General features: G+C 42.1%; 1 protein-coding gene across 3 annotated transcripts in view; it reads left to right on the top strand.

Annotated features, from left to right (window-relative positions):
• Positions 1–24,704, top strand: part of RGL1 (ral guanine nucleotide dissociation stimulator like 1) — a 292,633-nt gene that overhangs the window by 210,489 nt on the left and 57,440 nt on the right. For all 3 annotated transcript variants that reach the window (XM_061187547.1, XM_061187549.1, XM_061187550.1), the window contains one exon: positions 12,112–12,189. In XM_061187547.1, coding sequence (XP_061043530.1) covers positions 12,112–12,189 — 78 coding nt within the window. The remainder of the gene's footprint in view (positions 1–12,111; positions 12,190–24,704) is intronic.

Below are 24,704 nucleotides of genomic sequence, written 5' to 3'. Positions count from 1 at the left end.
AGTTTTAGAACTATTTTCTTATCCTCAAGCTCAGAGATTCTTTCTTCAGCCATGCCCAGCCTATTAATGAGCCCCTAAAAGGCATTTTTCATTTCTGTTACAGTGTTTTTGATCTCTAACATTTCTTTTTGATTCTTCCTTAGAATGTTCATCTCTTTGCTTATATTATCCATCTGTTCTTATATGTTGTCTACTTTTCCGATTAAATTTCTTAGCGTGTTTATCATGGTTTTTATAAATTTCTGGTCTGATAATTCTACCATTCCTGCTATATCTGACTCTTGTTCTGATGTTTGTTCGGTCTCTTCAAAATGTGCTTTTTTGCCTTTTAGCACGCCTTGTAATTTTTGAATAAAAGGTGGATATGATGTACCAGGGGGAAGGAAATGGCATTCAGCAATGTAGCTGTAATGTACGGGGGTGGGGGACAGGAAGGCATCCTGTAGTCCTGTGATAGCTTTTAGGCTTCTGGTGAGCCTGTGCCCCTGGACTGGGAACTTCACCAGTGCTTCTCTGTTGTTTTTATTTCCTCCCTTAGGGAAAGGGTGGCTAGAAGGGCCTGGAGACGGGTATTTCCTTTCCCCCGTGTGGAAGGCTAGAGAAGACTAGAGTTAGGTATTTTCCTTACCCACGGTAGGTGAAGCTCTGACAAAGCCCCAGCAGGTTAGACTCTGGTAAAATTTTTTGTCCTGAGGGCAGGTGTTGTTAAGAAGAACAGAGTGCTCTAGTGTATTTCAGAATGGTTCCTTTTCCCCTTCCCTTGCTGGAAGCATGAGGAGGTTTTTCCCCCATATTAGCTATGATAACCTGGTCAAGTTCCTGGAGGTAAAACTCATAGAAGTGTGGTGCTGTGTCTACGACTGGGTCCCTCTGGAGTTTTTATCCCTCAGACTTGTCCACACTAAGTCTGCAGCAATTCATCAATTACAGTTCAGAATTTGTTTCCCATGGAGATTTCTGCTCTGCTATGTTGTAGTTTTCTGTATCTGTCTGACTGTCTCTTCAGTTTTAGTGGGCACGGGTTTGCCTTGTGACCTCACTTCTCTGATGGATCTAAGAAGAGTTGTTGATTTTTCAGTTTGTTCAGCTTTTTACGTGTTGTTAGGATGAAGTGGTGACTTCTAAGCTTCTTACGTGCTGGACTGGAAACTGGAAGTCCTCTTTTGCCCATTTTTTAATCAAGTTGTTCATTTTCTTATTGTTGAGTTTTAAGAGTTTTTGTACATTTTGGATAACAGTTCTTTATCAGTTATGCCTTTTGCAAATATTTTCTCCCTGTCTGTGGCTTATCTTATCAGTTTCTCGATTGAATGTGTACTTTAAAGAAACCACCCCCCCCCGCCCCCGGGAACTGTGAGGTGGTTGTAGTGAACCTCCTTTTAAAAGCTCATGACACAAATCCATTCAGCTCTTAAATGCTTCCTTGGCATAAGAAGCTGGGTAAACATTTTTGAATTGCACACAAAAATGTTCCAAATTACTTTTTGTGAAACCTCACTTAAAAATAATTAAGCTTTAAAAAAAAAATTAGTTCTGTCATTAGACTAGGCACTTGCCAAATATTCCTAGATTCATGCTGGCATGCAGTGCTCATTGGATTCCCTAACTCCCTTCTCTTTTGGTAGGAGCAAGGTTTCTACTATCTTCCCTGTGTTCTTCCAGGTCCTAAGAGAGGGGGTTATGAGCAGAGAGCACTTTAGGGAGCAGATATTGGAGTCTAACCTACTTAGAGGGCCTCACAGCATCTTATACTAGTGACGACCATAAGTCACCTCCAGGTGCTTGTCTCTTATAACAGTAACACTTATATTAAATGCTACTATTAAACTCATATTACAGTTTTTCTACACTTCTGTCTCTTCTTAGAGTGATTTATGTCTAACTTCTGTCACTTATGTAGGAAAGTTTTTCAATACCATGCCATTCTCTTCATTTATTTTAGTAACTTCCCTCCATAACTCTCAACAAAATCAAGTGGAAACAAACAGAGTGGTCGGTTCATCCATTGAATCTTTTGTCCCACCGTGCATGAAAAAGTTGAGATTTATTGGCCAGTTGATCCCAGGATGCTCATCCCATTCATAGAGTGGGAAAGCTTTCAGGAAATCCTAACATTGCTTTGTTTCCTTTTTTAGCTTTAAATACAGACATACTGGATATCCTGACGAGGGTGAGAATTTATTAAAAACATGAAGGCCATTTCTTAAGGTTGTGTTATAGCAGATGAGTTTGAATAGATTTTGTCCAGGTTTGAGTGTTGATGACCACATAGGCAAGAAAACCCTCAGTTTGTATATATGTTATAGGTTTAAAAAAAAAGACAGATTGCTTAAAGGTAAACTGAACTCAGATCTTATTTCCTGTGGCTATTAGGAAGATGAAAGTATTGCTGATAGAAAAGAGGATTATAACAAGGGCTATGAGAATCTTTGGGTATCGAAATGCTTCTAACATCGAAAAGAACGTTGAAAACTTTTGTAGGGCACATTCTTTGTGAAGGGTCCCATGCTCTTGCTGGCTCATGCTTTATCAGGGGGAAAAAAGAGGGTTTATTTCATTAAACTATAGAAGATACAACATTTATAATAATTTACACTCCCAACTGTGGCAGGCAGAATAATGCCCCCCACCCCAAAGATGTCCAGTCTTAATCCCTGGAACCTATGAATATATTGGGTTACATGGCCGAGCAGAATTAAGGTTGCTAATCAGCTGACCTTTTAAATAAGGAAGTTAACTTGGATTATTCGGTTAGGACCAGTGTAATCACAAGGGTCCTTAAAAGAGAAAGGTGGAGGCAAAAGAGAGAGTCAGAGAAAAAGATGTGAGGATGGAAACATGATCAGAGAAATACTATGTTGCTGGCTTTGAAGATAGAGGAAGGGGACCCTGAGCCAAGGAATGCAGGCAGCCTCTAGAAGCTAGAAAAGGCAATTAAATGGTTTATCTCCTATAGCAGCGGTCCCTAACCTTTTTGGCACCAGGGACCAGTTTTGTGGAAGACAATTTTTCCACGGACCGGGGTGGGGGCGGGGCAGGGGATGGTTTCAGGATGACTCAAACGCATTACATTTCTTGTACACTTTATTTCTATTACGATTACATTGTAATATATAAGGAAATAATTATACAACTCACCATAATGCAGCATCAGTGGGAGCCCTGAGCTTGTTTTCCTGCAACTAGATGGTCCCATCTGGAGGTGATGGGAGACAGTGACACCCGAAGGTCCACCTCAGATCATCAGGCATTAGATTCTCATAAGGAACGCGCAACCTAGATCCCTCGCATGCACAGTTCACAGCAGGGTTCACGCTCCTGTGAGAGTCTAATGCCGCCACTGATCTCACAAGAGGCGGAGCTCAGGCAGTAATGCAAGCGATGGGGAGCGGCTGATTTTAGCCCAATGAGACTTGTATTGGACTTCTGACCTACACAACTATAAAATAGTAATTTTGTGTAATTTGTTTGTGGTAATTTGATGCAGCAGCGATAGAAAACGAATATAACATCAACAAAACTTTTGGTCTTGCTAGGGAACAAGGGAAGTTGTTCATAATTTGATAGGAAACAAGGAATTCTTGTCAGAGAGATTGACTCTAAAAATCTAGTGCTTGTGGGCTTAGGGAAGTTGAAGGTCAAGTGTTCGCTCACCTTCACCTTGTTCTGTTCAGGCCGTCATGCCCTGTTCAGCGTGGCCCACACACTCAGCTCTGGAAGCATGGCCTGAAACAAAGAACAGGGCTTAGCCACTACCTACAAGCATTGTTCCTCTTTCTTCCCTGTACCTGTGGCTTTGCTTTGGGTTAGCCAGAAAAGTTTAATTTGGTACTGTTATAGAATTACATCCAACTGTAATCACACGAGGGAAAATGGAAATAAGTTCTCTTCCCTGCTGGGTTGCTTGTCTTTATTTTTGTCAAAAGGACCCGACTGTCACCCAGCATCACAGTGGGGATTCTCCATGGGAACATGTGGCTGGACAGCAGAATCTGGATGGTAGTGATGGTTCTGTTAGAATAAACACTAAAAGGTTGCTGTCAAGGACTGAGCCTCAGAGCTTCACCAGGCTAGCTTTCTTTTCTGGAAGTGAGAGAAAAATGTTTCTCTCAAGTAGCTCTTTTTTGAAAAAAAAATTTCACTTGGCAAAGGGAGGCAGCGCATGCCGTTATCTTTCTTTTTTAGAAAAGAATACCAAATTGCCCAGCAGGTTTTTAAAAAATGTGCTTATGTTTAGAAACTACAAAGCAAAACTGGCAAAAAAACTGAAAGGCAAGGTACATACATTCTGAGTGATTATCGGAAAGTTTTCAATTCAGCTTTGATAACCTAAAGCTGTGGTTTTGACCATTTTCTAGCAGTTGGTGGGAGGGGTTGATCACAAACCCCTTTAAGAATCTGCTTAAAACTATGGACCCTCTCTAGCAAAAAAAAAAAAAAACACATCACCAAATTTGGCTTACGGCTTAGGGATTCCCAAACTTCCCTAAGTTCATCCAGGGACCCTAGGTTGTGACTCTCCAGGCAAAGGTTCCCTAGCATGAGTGACAGGACCGTGTAGGTGGCCATTAGGAGTCAGAAGAGGGCACTGCTCCTAGTATATTATGAGTATGGTTCTGAAAAGTAAATTTATTAATTTCATTAAAGTAAATGCAATGGTTATTTTTAAAAAAAGGTGTATCTCTGAAACTTTAAAAGGAAAAGGGGACTGGCTGTTTTTGAGTTAATTTTATTTATTTATTTTTTTAATCACTTTTCTCTTATTTGACATTTCTTTTTTTAACCTTTTTTGGAGTGAACTTAGCCCTGGAGAATGACTTCAGGCTCCTAGTCCTGGGAAACATAATTCTTTTGCCTTTGGTCTCTACTGAAGTTGCCAGCAAGTACCAATATAGATAAATGGATGTTATATTGAGTTTTGTGAGCACAGGAGAGAAAAGTAGTCTCCAAACTGATGGGATACCATGATACTAAATTCATTGTCATTGTATTTGATTTTACGTAGCATTTTTCATAAGATTCTTTTTTTTTTTTAATTTTTTGGTTGCGTTGGGTCTTTGTTGCTGCATGCAGGCTTTCTCTAATTGCGTTGAGCGGGGGCTACTCTTTGTTGTGGTGCGCAGGCTTAACGCGGTAGCTCCTGTTGCGGAGCATGGGCTCTAGGTGCGTGGGCTTCAGTAGTTGTGGCACGTGGGCTCAGTAGTTGTGGCTCGTGGGCTCTAGAGCGCAGGCTCAGTAGTTGTGGCGCATGGGCTTAGTTGCTCCGCGGCATGTGGGATCTTCTCGGACCAGGGATCGAACCCGTGTCCCCTGAGTTGGCAGGTGGATTCTTAACCACTGCGCCACCAGGGAAGTCAGAGAAGATTCTTGAAGAGCTCTGCAAGAGAAGCTTTTTGTGGTTGGGGAAAACTGAGCCACAGGCTTGCACTGACTTGTTAATAATGTATTAATTCATCTTAAACCTAAGGAAAATCCCAACTTGTAGACAGATTCTGTGGTTGTCAGGGTGCTGCCTGCTCCCTGCCCCCAGTTGTAACCTGTTTCTTCCGTCGACCTTCTGACCTTTGTTGTATCTGAAGCGGCTGTAGCATGCTAACAAGACAGATTCGCAGCTGATGGTTTAGAATTGTTACCAATTACGGGTGGAAGAAGGAGGCACCAGTGAGCCACCAAGCTCTTGGGGACAGTAAACGGGCCAGAGAAGAGAGATGGGTGACAAGGACCTGGAGTGGAAAATAGAAGAAACCTGACAGGAAGGGCATGAAGGCCATCAGACTTGAGAAAAAACTTTAAATGTGAATGAGAAACAAGTTATAGCAAGAGACACCTTTTCATTTTCTTTCCCTGGCTGAATAGTGACTGTGAAGTCTTTGTCCTTTTCTTGGTCTCCCTTTCAGACAGTTGTAGGTTGGGGCTGGAGGTGAAGATAGTATTGTCAAGGGAAATTTTATAGTGTTTTGAAACTGTCAAGTGGAACAAAAATACTAGGTACTTTGGCTGTTAATGTTCCCTTAACTATCAGGGAGATAGTTAAGGGAACATTAATGTTCCTGCTACCACCATCAATAATATGGAGATAATGTGACGAATTGAAGGGCAAGGAAGGCGGAGGGCCCTTCGCAGCAAAGGCCTGGAGGGGAGGACTGAGGCTCCTTCTGGGTTTTCTGGCTTTTTTCTAATCATGGGAGAACTTTGCCTAGAGAACCAGACCTCGTGAGTGAAAGCACACCGCCTGGTTCTCTGTTCGGCATCATTGACCCCTTCCTTTCTTGCAAGAGAACAAGGAGTTTTTGCCTGTTGTCTCTGACCTTTGTCTTCTCCTTGAATAACTGGCTCCATGGTGGTAGCAAGACCTTTCCAAGGTAGGCTTGGTGGCCGTGACCCAGTTGTCAGGTCACACTTGGGTGGAGAGGTGCCTGCCATGGAGGATATTATTCGGAGCGATTAAAAACAAGCCCCTGGCTGCTCTGTGGTGTACGGTCTGCAGTCTTAATCAAGGCCTCACTTGGTGTTCCCGACATCTGCAGGCTATTTCACTGTGTCATTCTTCTGAGTCAAGGTCAGCTTCTGAACATTTTCCTCATACCTGACCTGTGTTCTTGTGGGTCAGTTAAAGAAAAAATGCTTCAGATGTTCACAGGCTGGGGTTGATTAGAAAAGCAAAGGCTCCCAGAGGTCCTTGAGTCAGCAGCTTCATGTGAGGTCTCTCTTGCCTTGACTTCCTCCTCTCTGTTCTTTCATCATCCCCAGTAAGTAGCTTCTTCCCTTCCCTCCCCTCCCCATCCTCAATTATTCGTGATAGTAGAGGGCATTAATGAATTCATTTGGCAAATGTTTAGTGAGTGTCCGCTAAGCGCAGGCTCTACTCCAGGCTCAGGGCATATAGCAGTAAGCGAGGTAAAAGGGTGAAAGCAAAGCCCTGACCATGGCCGGCCAGGCCCTCGTGATCTGCCCCCACCACCTCCATGCTCACCTCCTTCTCTGTCTCTGCTTCATCTGTTCTGCTCCTTCCTCACTGGTCTTCTTGACGTTTCTCAAGCACACTGTCCTGCCACTGCCCCAAGGCCTTTGCCCTGGCTCTCCCCTCCGCTTGGAAGACTCTCCTCCTAGAGATCTGTGTGGCCCATTTCCTCGCCTTCTGGAGGATTTTAGTTCATTGTCACATTCACGTCAGGCCTTTCCTGGACACTCATGTGAAGCAGCTACCTCAGGCCCTCCAATCATGTCTGATTGCCCTTGGCTACTTTATTTTTCTCTATTGCACTTTTCACCATCTGACTAGTATATATTAACTAATTACTAGTTTATTGCTTATCTCCCCCCACTACATTGTGCTCCATGAAAACAGGGACTTTGGTTAGTTCACTGCTGTATCCTCAGTGCCCAGAATAGCACCTGAAAATAGGCTTTAATAAATACTCATTGAATGAGGACTAAATGAGTGAAAGAATGAATGACCGAGTAAGTGAAAAGCCCAAGGTTTCTAACCTCAAAGAACTTATCATTTGGTGGAGGGAGACATAAAATAAATAAACAAAATAACTATGGTTTGTGTGATCGGGTGTTGACTCAGAGACTGGGCTCTAGAGTCTGACTGTCAAGGTTCAAATCCCTCCTTTACTTACTAGCTGTGTCTTTGAGGGCAAATTACTTAAGCTGTCTGGGCCTCATTTTCTCTTGCATTAAATAGGAAGAATAATAATACCATCGTATAGGATTATTGTGAGAATTAAATGAAACAATTCATATAAAGTGCTTAGCACAGTGTCTGGTATATAGTGAGCTCTCAATAATCATTAACTGCTGTTATCATGGGATCACTTGCCATAATCAAGTGGACCCTGAAAGGTTCTTCAGGATTATCCCCATCCTGGTCTGATGTTGCTGAGACTTTTCTGTTGGAGAGTAAAGGTTAGAAAGGGCCCCCCCGCCACACCACCAGAAGTACTGTCCCTGGGGATAACTTTATCTTAGGATTTCTTTGAACCACAAGTATCCCTGGTCCTTCCTTCAAACACATATTAAACGTTTTATCTGCCCGGATAGGCTCCAAACAATACATCCATCCCCCCTGGAAATAACTGTTTCCTGTTTAAATATTAGCAACCAGTTAAACATTATATTGAGGTTTTTTTTTTCTTTTTCTAGTAAATTTTAGGCTGCAGTAAAAATTGTGCAAGGCTGTACTTTAGGAGACATTTGTAAATCTTTCTTTTGCCTTGTGATACAGAGAAAACCATGTCAGAAGTCATTCTGACAATTTGTATTTTAAGTTTTATGAATTGCCATTTAAAGAAGGGCAGTTTGGTAAGCCTTCTTAAGAGGTTCGAGCTTTGATCTTAAATCCTAGGGAGGTTTTGCAGAAATTGGAGGTGACGTTGTTGACAGGTTTGTCTGTAGCTACTCATTAATTAAACACACACACACATACACACCCTTTATTTACACCCCTGGAGTAATGAATTGAACTTGACTTTGGTTTTTGATGGGAAGCTATGAGAAGGTCCAGGAAACATCAAAGAAACACTCTTAATCTCATAAAACTAACTCTTAACTCTCAAATGACCTAGCTTGAACGTTAGAGTTCTTGATTCCAGTGCTGGTCTAGTTTCTTTTCTGTAAGGCTTTAATTCTCCTTAATGATAAGAAAAGTGCAGGGGCAAATAATCGTCCCCTCCCCAGTGCATTAAATTCCAGAGGGTTATAGGCTTTTTAATTTTATCTTGCTTCTAAAGGTCTCCTTTGTAAAACTGTATATACACTTTTTTTGTGTATTTTTATACTGCTTACACCTTCAAGGTCTCAGCTTTAAGATCTTAAAAATTCCTTTCGCATTTTCATTTTAGATTTTTGTAACGATCACAGCTATCCTAAAGCTTTTTTGTGCTCCTAGACCATTAGAAATGAAGGCACAGACAGGTTAAGACACTTGTATAAGCAAAAAGCCAGATAATGCCTTTATACAGACAAATATGAACCTAGTCGTTGGGAAGTTCCTTTCCATGTCTGCTTAGGGAACCCCACTAGACCACTCATTTGCTCCCAACAAATAGCCATCAACATGCCTGTTGGGTGCCAGGCCTTGCTTTAAGCTCTAAAGAGTAATGAGCAAAAGAGACAGAAGTCCTGCTCTCATGGGGTTTATGTTGCACAGTATACTAGAATGTGTTAAAGGCTGTGGAGGAGAATAAAGCATTGGTGTTAGTGTCGGTTTACATAGGATGGTCAGGGAAGGCCTCACTGATAAAGTGACATTGGAGCAAAGACCTGCAGGAGCCCAGGGAGTGCACCAGCGGTGTGGGCATGGGAGGCGGTGGCAGCGAGTGCAGAGATTCTGAGGCAGGAGGATGCCTGGCGCGCACGCGTGTGTGTGTGTGTGTGTGTGTGTGTGTGTGTGTGTGGTGCGGGGAAGCATCAAGGAAGCCAGTGAGGCTGAGGGGAAGTGAGTGAGTGTAGGAGACGTGGTCAGAGATAAGATATCAGGGGCAGGTCACTTAGAACCTCAGGAGATGAGTAAGATGTTGGCCTTTCCTCAGAGTGGAGAAGAGTGGGAGCCGGGGGAGGGTTTTGAGCTAAGCAGCGGCATGAACAGCATCGCCGTGGCTTGATGCAGACATGCCAGGAGAGGCGTTAAGCGCCTGTTGCATTGATCCAGCCAGAGATGGTGGCAGCGTGAGCCAGGGCAGAGTGACGAGAAGTGCTGGGATTCAGGATATGTCATAAAGGCAGAGCTAAAAGATTTTATTGGTGGATCGGGCAGAGAAGAAAGAGTTAGGGATGCTGCAGCCTTTGAGCCTGAGTGCCTGGACCGTGTGCGCCAACACACACATGCCTTGTTATTGATGGTTCTCATTGGTCTCCAAGTTATTACCAACCAATCATGCTGGTCCTGACTATGAGCCTCTACTCATAATACTCTGCTGGCCGGGAGAAGTATCCATGTGGTCTTCTGAGCAGATGGTACTGGGTTCATTAAGGAGAGAGAACTTTGCTCACTCACCAGTGTAAGTTACTTAGTCCTTTGTGACACCGTCTGACTGCACCTGTGGCATCACATTCTGGGAGCAGAACTGTGATGGGTGTTCATGTCATCCCAGCCGGCATCTCAGCTCTGAGTCTGAAAAATGCAGAGAAAGAGCAGCAGAGTATGAGAAGCAAAAGTAAAGACGAGGAATAGGAAGATCAGGGGATTTTTAGTATGAACATCTCTGGAAAGAAAAATATCAGGAGCAATAAAATGTGCATCTTTCCCTTGTAAAGTTTTTTCGCTTTTATTTCGACCTCTCAGAGGTTCCAGTTGGAAGATAAAAGATGCAGTATTTCCAGGATAACCAGAAAGAGAATTAATGAAGGAACACTGAATGTGACCAAAACGAAGATTAAGTCCCACATGTAGTCACTGAGGGCTGGCAGGCGGGAGTTTATGAATCACTCAAGTCAGATGGGTGGCAGGCACGGTGGCCTCCCTCTTCACTGTACTTACCCCATCTTCCCTACTTAAATAAACCAGAGTCTGTTGTGAGGGAACATGAGGACAGGGTTCGCTATGACGGTGGCCAAAGAGAGAGCCAAGAAATCCCACTCTATTTATTTACTAGGAATCTCATTTCCCAGCCCTGCCTTGCTCACATGGGGCTGCATAAATCTTAATCTGACTGAGTTCTTGTCTCAGGGAAAGCAGAGGGTAGCCCTGGAAGCCTCTAAATAGCAGGTGCAGGACAGAATGAAGAGGAACAGGGAGGGCGGAGGCCAGTGGAAAATATCTCTGGGAGGCCAAGAAGTCCATAAGGCTGATGAGCTTGAGAAGGAGCAGGTGGGTGGGGGTGGGGGCTGATGCCTCCGGGCGTAAACTAGAACCTTCCGGGATGGGGCGATGGGGAGACCAGATGGACTGGTATTCTGTCAAACCAGATGGTGGGCTTTTATTTTTAAAAGGACTTGTAAATCCTAGGAACAAGGGACCATAAGGGTACTGGGGCCCTTAATCCTATTAGTAGAAGACAGAAGTGTTCTCTTTAAAAATGTAAACCCCACCAGTTATAGAATTTCTATTATCAAAACTTTGGGACAGATTACCAGCTTGTGAAACTCCAAGGAATCTCTGAATTCTCCACTGATGGGAAGAGAAACTGCACAAATAGTCCAGGCCTTATAAGTTCATATAAAGGCTCCTCCTTAGGAATCTAAAGTGAATTTACTAAATGAACATTCTGAACCAAATAAAACATGATATATTTGTATGAAATAAGACTTGCTTACCTATGGAGTTGGAAGGACATCTAACAGTGTAACCAGGGACTGATCAATGTTTTAATAAGTTTTGAGTTTGTAATGAGACAAATAGGCACCTGTTGCTTTCTAAGCCATTGTTCCCCTGTGTCCCCCTTCCCCAGTGGCTGGGGGAGCCTAGATCAGCCTGGCCTCGGTGTACACACTGCTGGTCTCTTGGTTGCTGAGACACGAGGGTTCTGTTCTTCAGTCCTTGTCTCTATCTCAGCCTTTACTTGAGGGTTCGGAATTATTTCCATCACCCTCCTCCAATAGGACCTATCCTCAAGGAGACCAGACTCATAAGCAGGGCATGGAGTCGTCATCTTGTGCCCATGTGTGGCACAGGCGTGAAGGTTGTGCAAGCAAAGCCACATCTTCCTTCAGTAGCTGCACAGAGGGGTTGATGCTCCAGAGTTCACGAGGAATCTCCCAGCTGTGCATCACATAACGCCTGATTACTAGGAATCTCATTTCCCAGCCCTGAGGAGGGCTGCTAAGAGGAAAAGAGTAATTTCATTGAAAAAAATCCAAAGAAATGTTAAATATTAAGAGAAAGTTTTAAGTAGTGTGATTCATTGTTAAATCACTTTCCTTGTAGACTGTATATTTATACATACACACGCACACATATATACACACACACATATATATGTTTACCCATTAAATAAATATCAATAATATAGTATCATTTTTGATGTTATTTCACAGATGTTACTTTCCTTAAATACTCCTGAAAAGTATAACTGTTGTCTTGTGCTTGAAATGGAAAAGAGTTGCTCTCCAACACTACTGACAGCATTTTCTGTTTGTCTGTTTGTTTGTTTGTTTTTATCTATAAAGGTATGGAAACCTGACAAGCCCAAACTGTGAAGAAGTTGGAGGCCAAAGTTCATCAGAGTCTAAGACGGTGATCAGGAAGTGAGTCTGCCTCTTCTCTGCATTACAAGCTCTCAGTCAAGACTTCTTATCTTAAAAGAATGTAATTTAGTAGAGTTTTTAAATTCCTTTGGAATGTTGCCATGGTTTTTTTCCATAATACATATAAAGTCATAGAAGTATTTTTTGACCATCTAATGCTATTCATTTATTCATTCAGTAAACAGGTATTGATCACCTACTCTTGGCCAGGCCCTGTGCTAAGGGATATAGCTATGAACAAAATAAGTTAAGTCCCAGCTCTTATGAAGTTTATATTTTAGTAGAGAGAGAGACAAAGAATCCAGGCAAAAAAGAATGAAGTAGAGCAGGGGGGCTAGATCCTGATGGAGACTTTGATTCACATAGGGTGTCAGAAATGGGCTTTCTGATCTGATCTGGAGACATTGGAGCAGAAACCTGAATGTGGTGCAGGTGAGGCCTTGTGAATGTCCAGGCAGGAAGAATATGGAAGAAGCTCTGTGGCAGGAACAGTGTTTGAGAAACAGTAGAGGGGTGAATGAGGCTGCAGCCAAGTGAATGAAGTGGCAAGTACTGGGGCATGAGATCTGTAAGGGCCCCTCATCGCATGAAGGCTTTGGGAAAGATGTTGAATTTTATTCTGAGAAAGATAAGAAACACTTAACAGGGCTTTAGGAGAATAGTGCTATGGCCTGGTTTATATTTAAAAGGCCTACTCTGGCTCTGTGTGGAAAATAGACCCTGACATTGGGGACAGGGGCAAGAGTGGCAGCAAGGAGCCCGGTTAGGGCCCTTACTTGGGTCCAGGCAAGGGGTGATGACAGCATGGACATGAGTTGTCATCATCGTCATTATAGGAGTGGTAACAAGAAGTAGTAGCTTGTAGTAGTGACAGCTTCTGCAGAAGTCTTGAAGGTGTTGCTGACAGGATGTACTGATGCAGTGGGTGCGGCATATGAGAGAAAGAGGAGACAAGGATGCCTCCAAGGGTTGTGTGTGAGCGAGTGATAGAATGGAGCCCCGGCTTTACGCAATAAGAAAGTTTGGTGGGGAGCATGTGTCAATAATTTCATCTTAGACGTGTTAATTTTGAGGAAATTGGGTGAGTGTAGATTCCAGGGAGAAGTCTAGACTGGAAGTATACATTTGGGCATCCTTAGTTTATACATGGTGTTTAAAGCTATGGGAATGGATGTGACCTCCTGTGGACGAAGGGTAGATCTAGAAGGGAAAGGTCCAAAGACTGAGCCTTGGTTCCCTCCAGTACTGAGAGTTAGGAAAGCGGACGGTCCAGCAGAGGAGACTGGAACAGAGCAGGCAGGGGGAAGGAGAAGAAAGAAGCTGTGTTCCAGAAGACAAGCGGAGAAGGCGTTTTGGAGGGGGCGTGACCAGCTGTGTCTGATGCTGTCCAGACATCAAGAGAGAGGGGTCTGGGGAGTGACTCCTAATTTTGCCACACTTCCGTCTTTGGCACCCGTGGCAAGCGCAGTTTTGGTGGATGGAGATGTGGGTTAAGAGAGGTTAGAAGGGGAGGAAGTGGGGACGACAAGTTTAATGACTCTTTGGAAGAGTTATGTTGTAAAGGGGAACAGAGAAATGGGGCGGAGGATGAGGGCAAGGGATGGTCTTTTCATCATGTTTTTTTTTTTTTTTTAAATGGGAGGTAGTTTATGCTGATGAATTTGATCCAGCAGTCAGTGAAGAAGAAATCCACGATGTAGGGGTACAGGCTGCTGAAGGAGTGAGGTTCTTGAGTAGATAGGTTATATACTAGGGTGCTTGAAACCACTCGTGGTTTCATTTTGCGATCAAAAGTTCAGGGAGGTAATCCTATGGAATTTTTAACTCTTCAGGCGATTGGCTGATGGACTCCTTTCTCCAGGAGCCAGGGATATAAAGATGAGAAAGCTGGGTATCTTTTTAACTCCTGAGTTAGGTGTCAGGTAGTTTCATAATTTTATTGGATGGGCCATAACCTTCCAGAAAACTAAACACACCAGTGTGGATATTTGAATGCCAAGTGCAAGGTGTGGTGAGTGGAAGAGATACCTTATTCCTAGAGGGTTTTAGGGAGGCTTCTTGGAAGAGGTGACATCTGAAGCAGGCTTTGAAGGAGCATGAAGATTTGGATGGTAGAGCCGTTTAGGAAGAGGGGACAGTGGGATCAAATCAGGGAAGTGCAGAGTATATGATATTTGGGGGAACAACACAGAATCGGGGCGGCTGCTTCACTGTGTACCTGTTGGGTGAGGGCAGTTAGTGGAGCTGAAATTATCATGAAAGGTTTGAATTTCTCACAAATTCAAGAGGTTTTGGACTTTCCCTGGTAAGCAGTGGGCAGTCAGCCCTAAAAAGTTTTTGCAGGAGGGAAGCCGTGTAATCAGATAGGCAATTTGAGGGAAAGGATTAGACTTACAACCTTCTTTTTTTTTCTTGTGGTTCTTTATTATCTCATTGTTGTGCCCAATCCAGATGCCGCTGCCTAGCGCATAAATGCCACATCAGCATTGCCTGGGAACTTGGTAGGAATGCAGAGTCTCAGGCCCTGCCCCAGACCTAGATTAGAATCTGCATTTTAACAAGATCCTCAAGTGATTCCTATGCATTTTAAAGTTTGAGAATTGTAGGATTAGAGGGGTTTCGTTGTTGTTAGTTTTGTTTATCCATGAAAACTTACGGAAATAATAATGTTTTTTAAAAAAGAACCTTTTTATAATGAATTTTAAAACATACGTTAAAGAAGAGCTACTCTACGAATTGAGTGGCCAGCTTGTCAAATGTAACCTCGATCTGTGACCAGATTCAGAAATAAGCGTGTTGTTATCTACATAGTTTGGAATTGCATCACATTTAGAGCTACCATTCAACTAGCCACCCGGACACTCTGAGGAGAGTAACAAGATGAAAAATAGCCAGAGCTTTTCTGTTTCCCAGGGGGTGTTTTGAGATGAAATAGTTTTCTGGGAAGTAGCAGTTAAAGCAAATTGACTTGTACTCTGGACGTGAAGAGTCATGCTCATTCTTTTAAAGGCCTGTTATAAAACTTCATTCAAATTAATTGTACACCAGGAACAGTAACGTGGGTGAGACTGCAGGATAAGCTGTTTTAAAGGGCTTTACAGTTTTAAGCGTATGAGGCCTTAACAAAGAGCTTCACATAGAACTCCCCTGAGGGGTCCATCATCTGAGGACAATGGTCCTTTCCTAAAGCCTCACAGTGAATTGGTAGAAAGTTCTTGACCCTTTTCCTCAGACTGAGTTGCCTTTTTAAAAAATTATGCCTGATGAAAATATGCCACTTTATCATATAATGGGTCACTCTGTCCTACAGATACTGGAATGCTAAAATCCCTTCTCTCTGCTGACCTCTTTCTTCTTTCCATTTCCCTTTCTTCTGTCTTTTTTGGGTGTTCCCCCCCCCCCCCACTTCTCCTTTTATTATTTTTCATCTCACTTCAGCATTCTCTTTTTGTTCTCTTTTTCACAAGTTACCCTTCTGATCATTTCTGTGACTTGATAGGGTCACTGCTTTGTCTGTTTTTGGAGGAAATCAGGGAAGCATCTTGTCCATTCCACATGTAACACACGGAAAGTTCCTCGATCATCTCAGAGCTGCAGCAGCTGACTTGTAGCAGTGACTGAAGGCTTCCTGATGGCTGATAGATGTGTAGGAGATATGGCTATATGCCAGTTCTCAGTGGGGGAGTTTTGCCCCCAGAGGACATTTAGCAAGATCTGGAGAATTTTTGGTGGTTTCAACTTGGTGGGGAGATGCTCTGGCATCTAGTGGGCAGAGGCCAGGATTGCTGCAAAACATTCTGCCATGTGCAAGACCGGCCCCTTTCCCCCCTGCAACAAAGAATTACCTGACCCTAAATATCAATAGTGCCTAGGTAAGAAACCCTGCTGGATGGCAATGAGGCTGCTGCAGTGCTCAAGTGAAAACTGTCTTTATTTATGAACCTCTAAATATATGTAAAAATAATGCCATACTTATTTGAAAATTTATTTATTTATGCCCCTTCTTATAATTAGGCGAATCCGATGCTGAGGTGGCCGTGGAGCTAGCCTCATGGAAGGTGACAGGTCCTGGGAAACGAGGCTGGAGAGCTCGGACTCAAGCTCCTCTTCCATCACTGTCACTTTACCTCTCTCGGTTTCAGTCTCTTTTCCTGAAAAATGAGTGCTCTGAGATCCTTTCAAGTTTAAGGACGCCTAGGATAAAATTTATTTCGCTTTCTTTTCATCTTCTTAAAAATGAAAATGAATATCAGAAGCAGAGATATGGTCCAAATATTATATTGATTGTTTGAGAGGTGCCCTTCACTGCTTGTCTCTGTTGGAAAGACTGGGTAACCAGTTTTGATAAAATAGGAAAGAAAAAATACACAGCTTCTTTGATTTGCTTATTATTAACGATGACATCAGAACTGCTGGCTAGAATCATAAATAAAGAGATGGGCTAAAGCATTGTATTGTGGGGTCAGGCAAGGAGCAGCAAAATGCCCATTGTTTTCCTTTGCTGCAAATCTGTGTTCTTGTGATTTCAGGTGGGAAACAGACGGCAGGAATTCAGTGACATTCTAAGAAATAAACATCCTGTTTTAGGACAGATGCCTTCAGTTTTGCAGCCCAGGGATATGGGGGGTGGAGGTGGGGAATCACTGCTGGGCTTAACTATGAAAAGGAAAATGCTCAACTATTGTTTGGTTTTTCAGTTTTTGTTGTAAAGCATAGAACAAGGCTTACATTTGATACTGGCTCCCAAGTCCCAAGGTAACAGTCTTTCCTGTATTTCTGAATATGGATCTAATCAACCTTTCCAAAGGATAAAAGAACTTAAAAGAAGGCAAAAATGTGAAAATAACAGATGAAACAGTCAAGATGAAAGATTGGTTTCTGGTGTCTTGGACCACAACTGGCTAGTGTTCTTCATGAATTTCAAAAAGTATCTGTGCTGTGACTCTCACTTGTAATTCCAGTCCCGAGTATGCCCGGTTCAGGCTTTGTGCGATATCAGGACCTTTAAAGTTATCTGACTAGAGTAAGAATTCCTTCAGTTGCAGGGAATTCAACTTCCAAGGATTTTAGATGTTGGAATCTTTGCCACACAGTGATTTCTGATGTTAGCACTAGACTGATGTAAATAATAAGTCATACCATGTTTGTTTCTACAGTCCCTAAACTTGTCACTGTTGGGAAATCAGGGAACTCACTTCCTACGACAGAAGAAAACATCTCTGCCAACATCCATTCTACCTGCGCCCCTTTCCTCCTTCCTACCGACACTTTTACATGAGAAAATGCTATCTATTTAGAATAATAAAATCTGAACCAGATGGGAAAAGGAAACTTTCCTTAGTGCAGATTTATTACAATCATTGAATACAGAAGTGAAGAGAACATGAAGAAGGGATATTAACCATACAGAGCCTTGACACCGTGAATCTTCACTCTCTGAAATGTATTTGAGATTAGAATATCATATATATATATATATATATATATATATACACACACACAGAACTTTATTTAAAGATGTTTAAAACTGTTCAGGAATTACGCTTTTTTATTCCTTTTAAAAAATTACTATTGTAATGTTGAAATAGTTTCTGTTTTCTTTTCTTTAATTGACTCTCATCACTTCCCTTCTGGAATGCCATGTTTTGTTTTCTCAAACTCTTTACCATAGCAGTGGTTTAAACCACTGAAATCATTCTGCTTTCATCTCCAAACATTCAGATGATATAAAAGTCATTCTTGTAATCTTTTCCCAGAAGTTGTAAATAGTGACACCAGGTTTTAGTCAGTGGTAAAGAGTCCTATAAATATTAGTATCCAAGATATTGGAAACATTTTAAAGAAAAGGGAGATGAGTTAAAGGAAGTTGGCTGTAATTCTTTAATATCTGGGAAACTTTACAGTGGAAGGTATTAACAAATCTTCCCAGTGAGTTCGCAATCAATATTCATTCCATCAAATTCAAATAACCTAAGAAGGCAATTGAAATCAATCTGAGTGATTGTAACAAAAATGGGGCAAAGAAAGAGGAGTAAAGAACAGAGCAAAAATAAGATTTAAAACTCCAAATTTAGAAGAATTAAAGGCTATAATGTGAAAGGAATATTTTTAAAAAGTGAAACAAAAGTATAAATGGAGATGCAATAAACTACATAAAAGAGCCTGGTATTGTCTTTAAAACATCCATACTGGACAAAGAAAAACAGAAGTATAGTTTTAAAAAAGTCATTGAAATCTTGAATCAAAATTATGCATTTAAGGGAAGAATGCAGGCTCCCAAGCAGAAATTACTTTTCTAATAATGGAGGAATGAAACAACATCGATAATCATTGATTCAGAGAGAAGAATAAATGGCCGCCTGAGAATCTCCCAAGGTCCTCTACATGTTAGAGAAAGGTAAAGAGACATCACAACCAGACTCTGTCACTTGATCACCCTGCAGTGTCAGAGATGATGGAAATGATGATACCGCTGTCACCTCTCCGACCACCACCACTGGCTACAGTTTGGGGTGTACTTACCTTAGTGCAAGGCTTTCTGCTACGCATTTTGTACCTTCTTTTACCATCACAGACATGCTGTGAGATATTGTCCTGATTTTATAGGTGTGTAAACTGAGGCTCTGGAAAAGTTACTCACTTTGACTAAGATCAAGCAGCTGGTTAATGACAGGTCTGATATTTGATGTCAGGTCCAATTGACTCCAGGACCTGGATTTCTCACCATTTTGCTCTCAGGCCTGTTATTTCAAAAATAGCGTTGGGATCTCTGGTGCTCATAAATCCCCCCTGCCCCCTCACCCCTGCCGCCATATTTGTCTATATTACAGTGAAAGGGCTGCAGAGAGAAGTACATGAGGAACTAGGGTATAGTATCACCGTTGTGACTAGTGCTTTAGCTTGTTAGCATTCTGAGATGGTACAGTTTGGGATTATTTCCTTTAGCCTGTGTTGTTTTGCCTGGCTTTTTTACGAAATGAACACCCCGAGCAAGGTCCCCAAACAGCTGTTAGAAATGTGGAAGTTAGGCTTGTTTCCTGGGGAAGGAGATGGGTTGGAGGATGTGAGGAAAGAAGAAGGAAGACCAGATTGGTCAGGCCCATCAATCTGAGCTCCTGCTTCCTGTTCTTGGTGCCTTGTAGCATCTGTCATCCCCAACGGAAACTCCATTCTAATGGTGAAAACTGTTGAACGCCTCAGCAATTTTTTCATTAGAGGCCTATTTATAGCATAAAAACTCCCTTCTTGGACTGTGAGGAATTGGAGAATAATGAGTTACTGAGGTCCCTGAAAAATAACTTTGGTGAGCGGCGGTGTCTCTTTCTAATAATAATGGCTAGAGTTCATTGGCTGCTGCATAGGAATAGTCCCTGTGTTAAGTACTGAGTATCCTTTTAATACCCTCATAATAACTCTATGTGTTATTATTCGTGTTTTACAGATGAGGAGTCTGAGACATAGAGAGGTTAAGGAACATGTCCAAGGTCATACAGTGAATAAATGAGAGAGTGGGATTTAACCCAGGCTTTAACCTCAACACTGTGCGGTCTCTACTTCTTTCCCTGTGATAAAAATGAGACTATTTCTCTTAAGTACTTAGGTTGGACTCTCTAGTTCATCTTTTTTTCCCCCTTAGGACATTTTAAACAACAGTTTTACATTTAGATAAAAATTGAGCCAATAATACAGAGTTCCCATATACCGTCCTCACAGTTTCCCCTATTATTAACTTCTAACACGAGTATACACATTTGTTATAATTAATGAATCAATGCATTGTTAACTTAAGTTCATAGTTTAGTAAGAGTTCTTTTTTTTTTTTTTTACGTAATGGCCCTATTCTGTTCCAGGATCCCATCCAGGTTACCACATTACATTTAGTTGGGATATCTCTCTAGGTTCCTATTGGCTGTGACAGTTTTTGACTTTTCTTGTTTTTGATGACCTTGACAGTGTTGAGGAGTACTGATCAGATATATTTTAGGACACCCCTTTATTAGAATTTTTCTTGTAATTAGACTGATATTTTTCCTCATAATTAGACTGAATTTATGAGGTTTTGAGAGAAATATCACAGAGATAAAATACCATTCTCATCACATACTTTCAACATGATTTACGACTGTTGATGCTGGCCTTGATCACCTGGATGAAGTTGTTATTTTTCAGGTTTCTTCACGGCATATGTCTTTTCTCCCCCTTCCTTTCCATACTGTATTGTTTGGAAGGAAGTCACTATGCACAACCCCTTTGTTTTGCTTCCCTTCTTTTAGGGTAAAGTATCTACCTAATTTATTTGGAAAACTTCTGCATGGGAGATTTGTCTCGCCCATTTATTAATTTATTCAGTCTTTTATTTATATCAGTATGGACTCATGGAAATTTATTTATACTGTGGGATATAATGCAGTGCTACTTTATGTATTTTATTGCTCACATTATTCCAGCTTTGGCCATTGGGAACTCTTCTGGTTGACTCCTGTGTCACTTTCACACATCCCTATTATTGTATTTGAGCCCTTCCTTACTTTATGGCACTACAAGATGTTCTAGACTCATCTTGTATATTTCCCATCCCAGTCTTAGAATCAGCCATTTCTTCAAGGAGACCTGGTTCTTTTTTTTTTTTTTTTTTTTTCAGATTTTCAGGAGACCTTAAAGTTTTATTTTTTTTTAATATTTATTTTTGGCTGTGTTGGGTCTTCGTTTCTGTGCAAGGGCTTTCTCTAGTTGCGGCAAGCGGGGGCCACTCTTCATCGCGGTGCGTGGGCCTCTCATTATCGCGGCCTCTCTTGTTGCGGAGCACAGGCTCCAGACGTGCAGGCTCAGTAGTTGTGGCTCATGGGCCCAGCCGCTCCACGGCATGTGGGATCCTCCCGGACCAGGGCTCGAACCCGTGTCCCCTGCATTGGCAGGCAGATTCTCAACCACTGCGCCACCAGGGAAGCCCGACCTGGTTCTTTTTATTGGAGAATGACATTAGAAACCAAGATCTGGGTGCTAGGTGTGCTCATCGCTACTGGGGTGTCATTTCTTCTGGCCCTCTCAGCTGACATGGCTAGGAAATATATGTGTAAATGCATATACCTATAAATATTTCTATGTATAACCATCTATATATTATGTTAAATATGAATTCTTACTGATGCCTTCAACTCTAATCCTTACCACATGGACCATTCTAGCCTCCTCCCCTTGCTTATTTGTGAGTATCCTCTCCAACAGTGAGAAAACCGGCTTCTACCCTCTGCCTTCCATTTACTTAATTGTTCAGTTTCAGTATATATGTATAGCAGTATCAGAATCGTTAACTCGTACCCCCGAGGGAAACAACTTTCTCAACCAGAGTCCAGTGTTTATGTGTAGTTCCTTTTGCCTTTAGTCCTTAATCTTATAGATTGTAATTCTTCTTTTTTAAAATAATGAAAATAGCTAATGTTTTTGAGCACTTACTATGTCTTAGGGACTATTCTAAATACTTCAGATATATTATCTCTTTTAGGCCTCACAAGAACTCTGTGAGGAGCGATCTATTATTATATCCATTTTACAGATGAGGAAGCAGAGGCGTAAAGAGGTTGGGTTTGTCTGACTAACCAGAGAGTCAGTCTGACTCCAGAGAATGTGTGTAACCACATTGGCTCTACTGCTCATGAAAAATAAGCATTTAGGAGACCTCTTAGTTTTGTTCCTTTTCTAATGGAGTGCAGTCACTGACATACTGAGTAAGGTTTGGTAATATAGGATTAAGTCTCTGCACAGCAATTCTCTTCAATTTCTGTAAATTTACGCTCAGTTGCCAGGGTCTGCACATGTAGTTTGGGAATGAAAGACAGGTGTGTAAACATTTGATTCTGAGTTATTGGTTTTGAGCTCATCTCCTCCTACTCTTGACCCTTTCCCACCCATATTTACTCTTTATACTGTGTGTCCTTTCTATCCCAATCTTTTTCTTCCTCCTTCTTGCCTTGGAGCTTTTTCTCTTCTTTAACTGCCCATGGCCCCTCACTGGCTTTTCTGCCCTATATTGCCTTCTGGTGCTTAGTCCCTACTCTGGCTTTGTTTACATTTATTTCCCTGGGTCTCTCTTAATTCCTCTTTTACTTTCCCTCCCAGCGTTCTAACCTCTACTCACCACCAGTACCAAAATGTACAATGGAAAATGTACAAGAAAGCATTGCAAGATTACCTTGACGAGTCTAGATAATGTTTCCATCTTTTACATGCTTTTACAGGCAAAAAAAGGAAAAAAAAATCTTTGCACCTCCCTTTGTTCTTTCTCATCAGGAAAACCATCTAGCCAGGGGTCTTAGAGGCAGACTGTAACTGCCAGCCTTCCCGGAAACAGAAGAAAATCATTCTGTGACTAGGAGAACAAGGTGGAGGGTCTAGCTCAGAGTCAGTGTCAAGGTTACTTTGCTTTCTTTCCCTGAAGGGCAAAGTGCATTGGCTCCCACCCAGAGGGCCTGGCAGTGTCCTGTGCTACATTGCTTCAAAGGCCACCCTCTACATAGATCTTTTTACCTGTTCATTATCTATATTAGGGAAAGATCCAATTCTTGGAGAGTATCCTAAAATAGAAAAATGTTTTGCTGCTTTTAAAAAATGTTTCCATGTCTAATCTTCTGCTGGTGATTAAGTAACGATAAATTATTACCTCAAATAGATTTCTGGGGAGAGAAAGCTCTAAATGGACAGAGTTATTCTTTTTGTCATAATAATCCTATTTCTTGGCTTGGAAGTTATACATCATGGGAGTGATGACCTCATACCTAGAAGGTTATTTTTTTTTATTAAACCTTTTACCAATTCTAGAGTATTTTACTACCTATGGGATTTTAACATGATTTAATGCATTTATCTTAAAATCCCTGTACATATTAAAAATCTGTGGTTTGAGCATAATAGCCTAATGCTCACCTCAGTCAGCCCTCTTACTCTGCATTGCATGCCTGAAGGTCCCTGAGAGTGATTAGAAGTTTTGTACTATTTCCTTATACCTCTCAGCTAAGACATCTGTCTGGTGTCTTCCAACCAGGTATTCTTAAGTGTGATTTCTGTTTGGCTAAGAAATCAAATGAGCATAGCAAATCTCATCATGCTCCATTTCTCCCCTTTTCCTATTCTTTAAACAGGTCTTCCTTATGTCTCTTAAAAGTGTTTTGCTTTCTCTCACCTCAGGACCTTTGCTTATGCTGTTACCCCAGAGTCTTCACCCTGCTAATTCTCCCTTATCCTTAAGGTCTCAGCTTTAACGTCATTTCCTCAGGGAAGCGCTCCATGGAGCCCTGACCAGGTTTACTCTCTCTGAAAGTAAATACCCTAGACTCCACTACTGTGACATTCGTCACGTAAATAGTTTTTGTGAATATGGAAAATAAAGGGTACTCAGTAAATATTAGTTGGATTAGTGAATTCATTTTCCCCAGGGGTCTGTTCTATTACAAGTAAAAGTCTTAGAAACCGCATCTGGGTCTGGACACGACTTCCTTCCTTCACATACTACAAGAATTTGCACCTTGCCAAGGATGCCTGAGGTAGAGAAAGCAATCCTGGTTGTCTGCTCTGCCATCAGATTTGGGCCTCGCCCCTGCTCCCCCCACCCCCCATCCAGTCATTCTTTATCAGACACACATGTTCCCTTGGGAGTGAGGAGTGCTGGCTTTTCTCCTTACTGAGTTTAGATTATGTCACAATCTTAATCTTTCCATTTGGCTGCAGAAATTACTTCTTCAGTCTTCACAAGTTTTTTTTTTTTAATTTATTAATTTATTATTTATTTTTGGCTGTGTTAGATCTTTGTTGCTGTGTGTGGGCTTTCTCTAGTTGCGGCGAGTGGGAGCTACTCTTTGTTGTGGTGCGCAGGCTTCTCATTGCGGTGGCTTCTCTTGTTGCAGAGCATGGGCTCTAGGCACATGGGCTTCACTAGTTGTGGCTCGTGGGCTCAGTAGTTGTGGCTCGCGGGCTCTAGAGCACAGGCTCAGTAGCTATGGTGCACGGGCTTAGTTGCTCCGCGGCATGTGGGATCTTCCCGGACCAGGGCTCAAACCCTTGTCCCCTGCATTGGTAGGCGAGTTCTTAACCACTGCGCCACCAGGGAAGTCCCTGTATTACACTTTGATGTTCCTGAATTGGTCTGTCCTGAGGGGGGCTGACTCAGGGGTGTGTGTGTGAGTGTGTGTGTGGTGTGTGTGTGCGTGAGTGTGTGTGTGGTGTGTGTGGCGTGTGTGTGTGTGTGTTTGTGTTGTGTGTGTGTGGTGTGTGAGTTTGTGTGTGTGTGTGGTGTGTGTGTGAGTGTGTGGTGTGTGTGTGTGTGGTATGTCTGTGTGGTGTGTGTGTGTGGTGTGTTATGTGTGTGAGTGTATGTGTGGTGAGTGTGTGTGTGGTGTGTCTGTGTGGTGTGTGTGTGTGAGTGTGTGGTGTGTGTGCGTGTGTGTGTGGTGTGTGTGTGTGGTGTGTCTGTGTGGTGTGTGTGTGAGTGTGTGTGGTGTGTGTGTGGTGTGTGAGTGTGTGTG

Source organism: Eubalaena glacialis, chromosome 3, assembly GCF_028564815.1.
Source record: "Eubalaena glacialis isolate mEubGla1 chromosome 3, mEubGla1.1.hap2.+ XY, whole genome shotgun sequence".
Taxonomy (NCBI): Eukaryota; Metazoa; Chordata; class Mammalia; order Artiodactyla; family Balaenidae; genus Eubalaena; species Eubalaena glacialis.
Note: the sequence above shows the minus strand (reverse complement) of the source record. Positions and strands in the feature narration are given on the sequence as shown.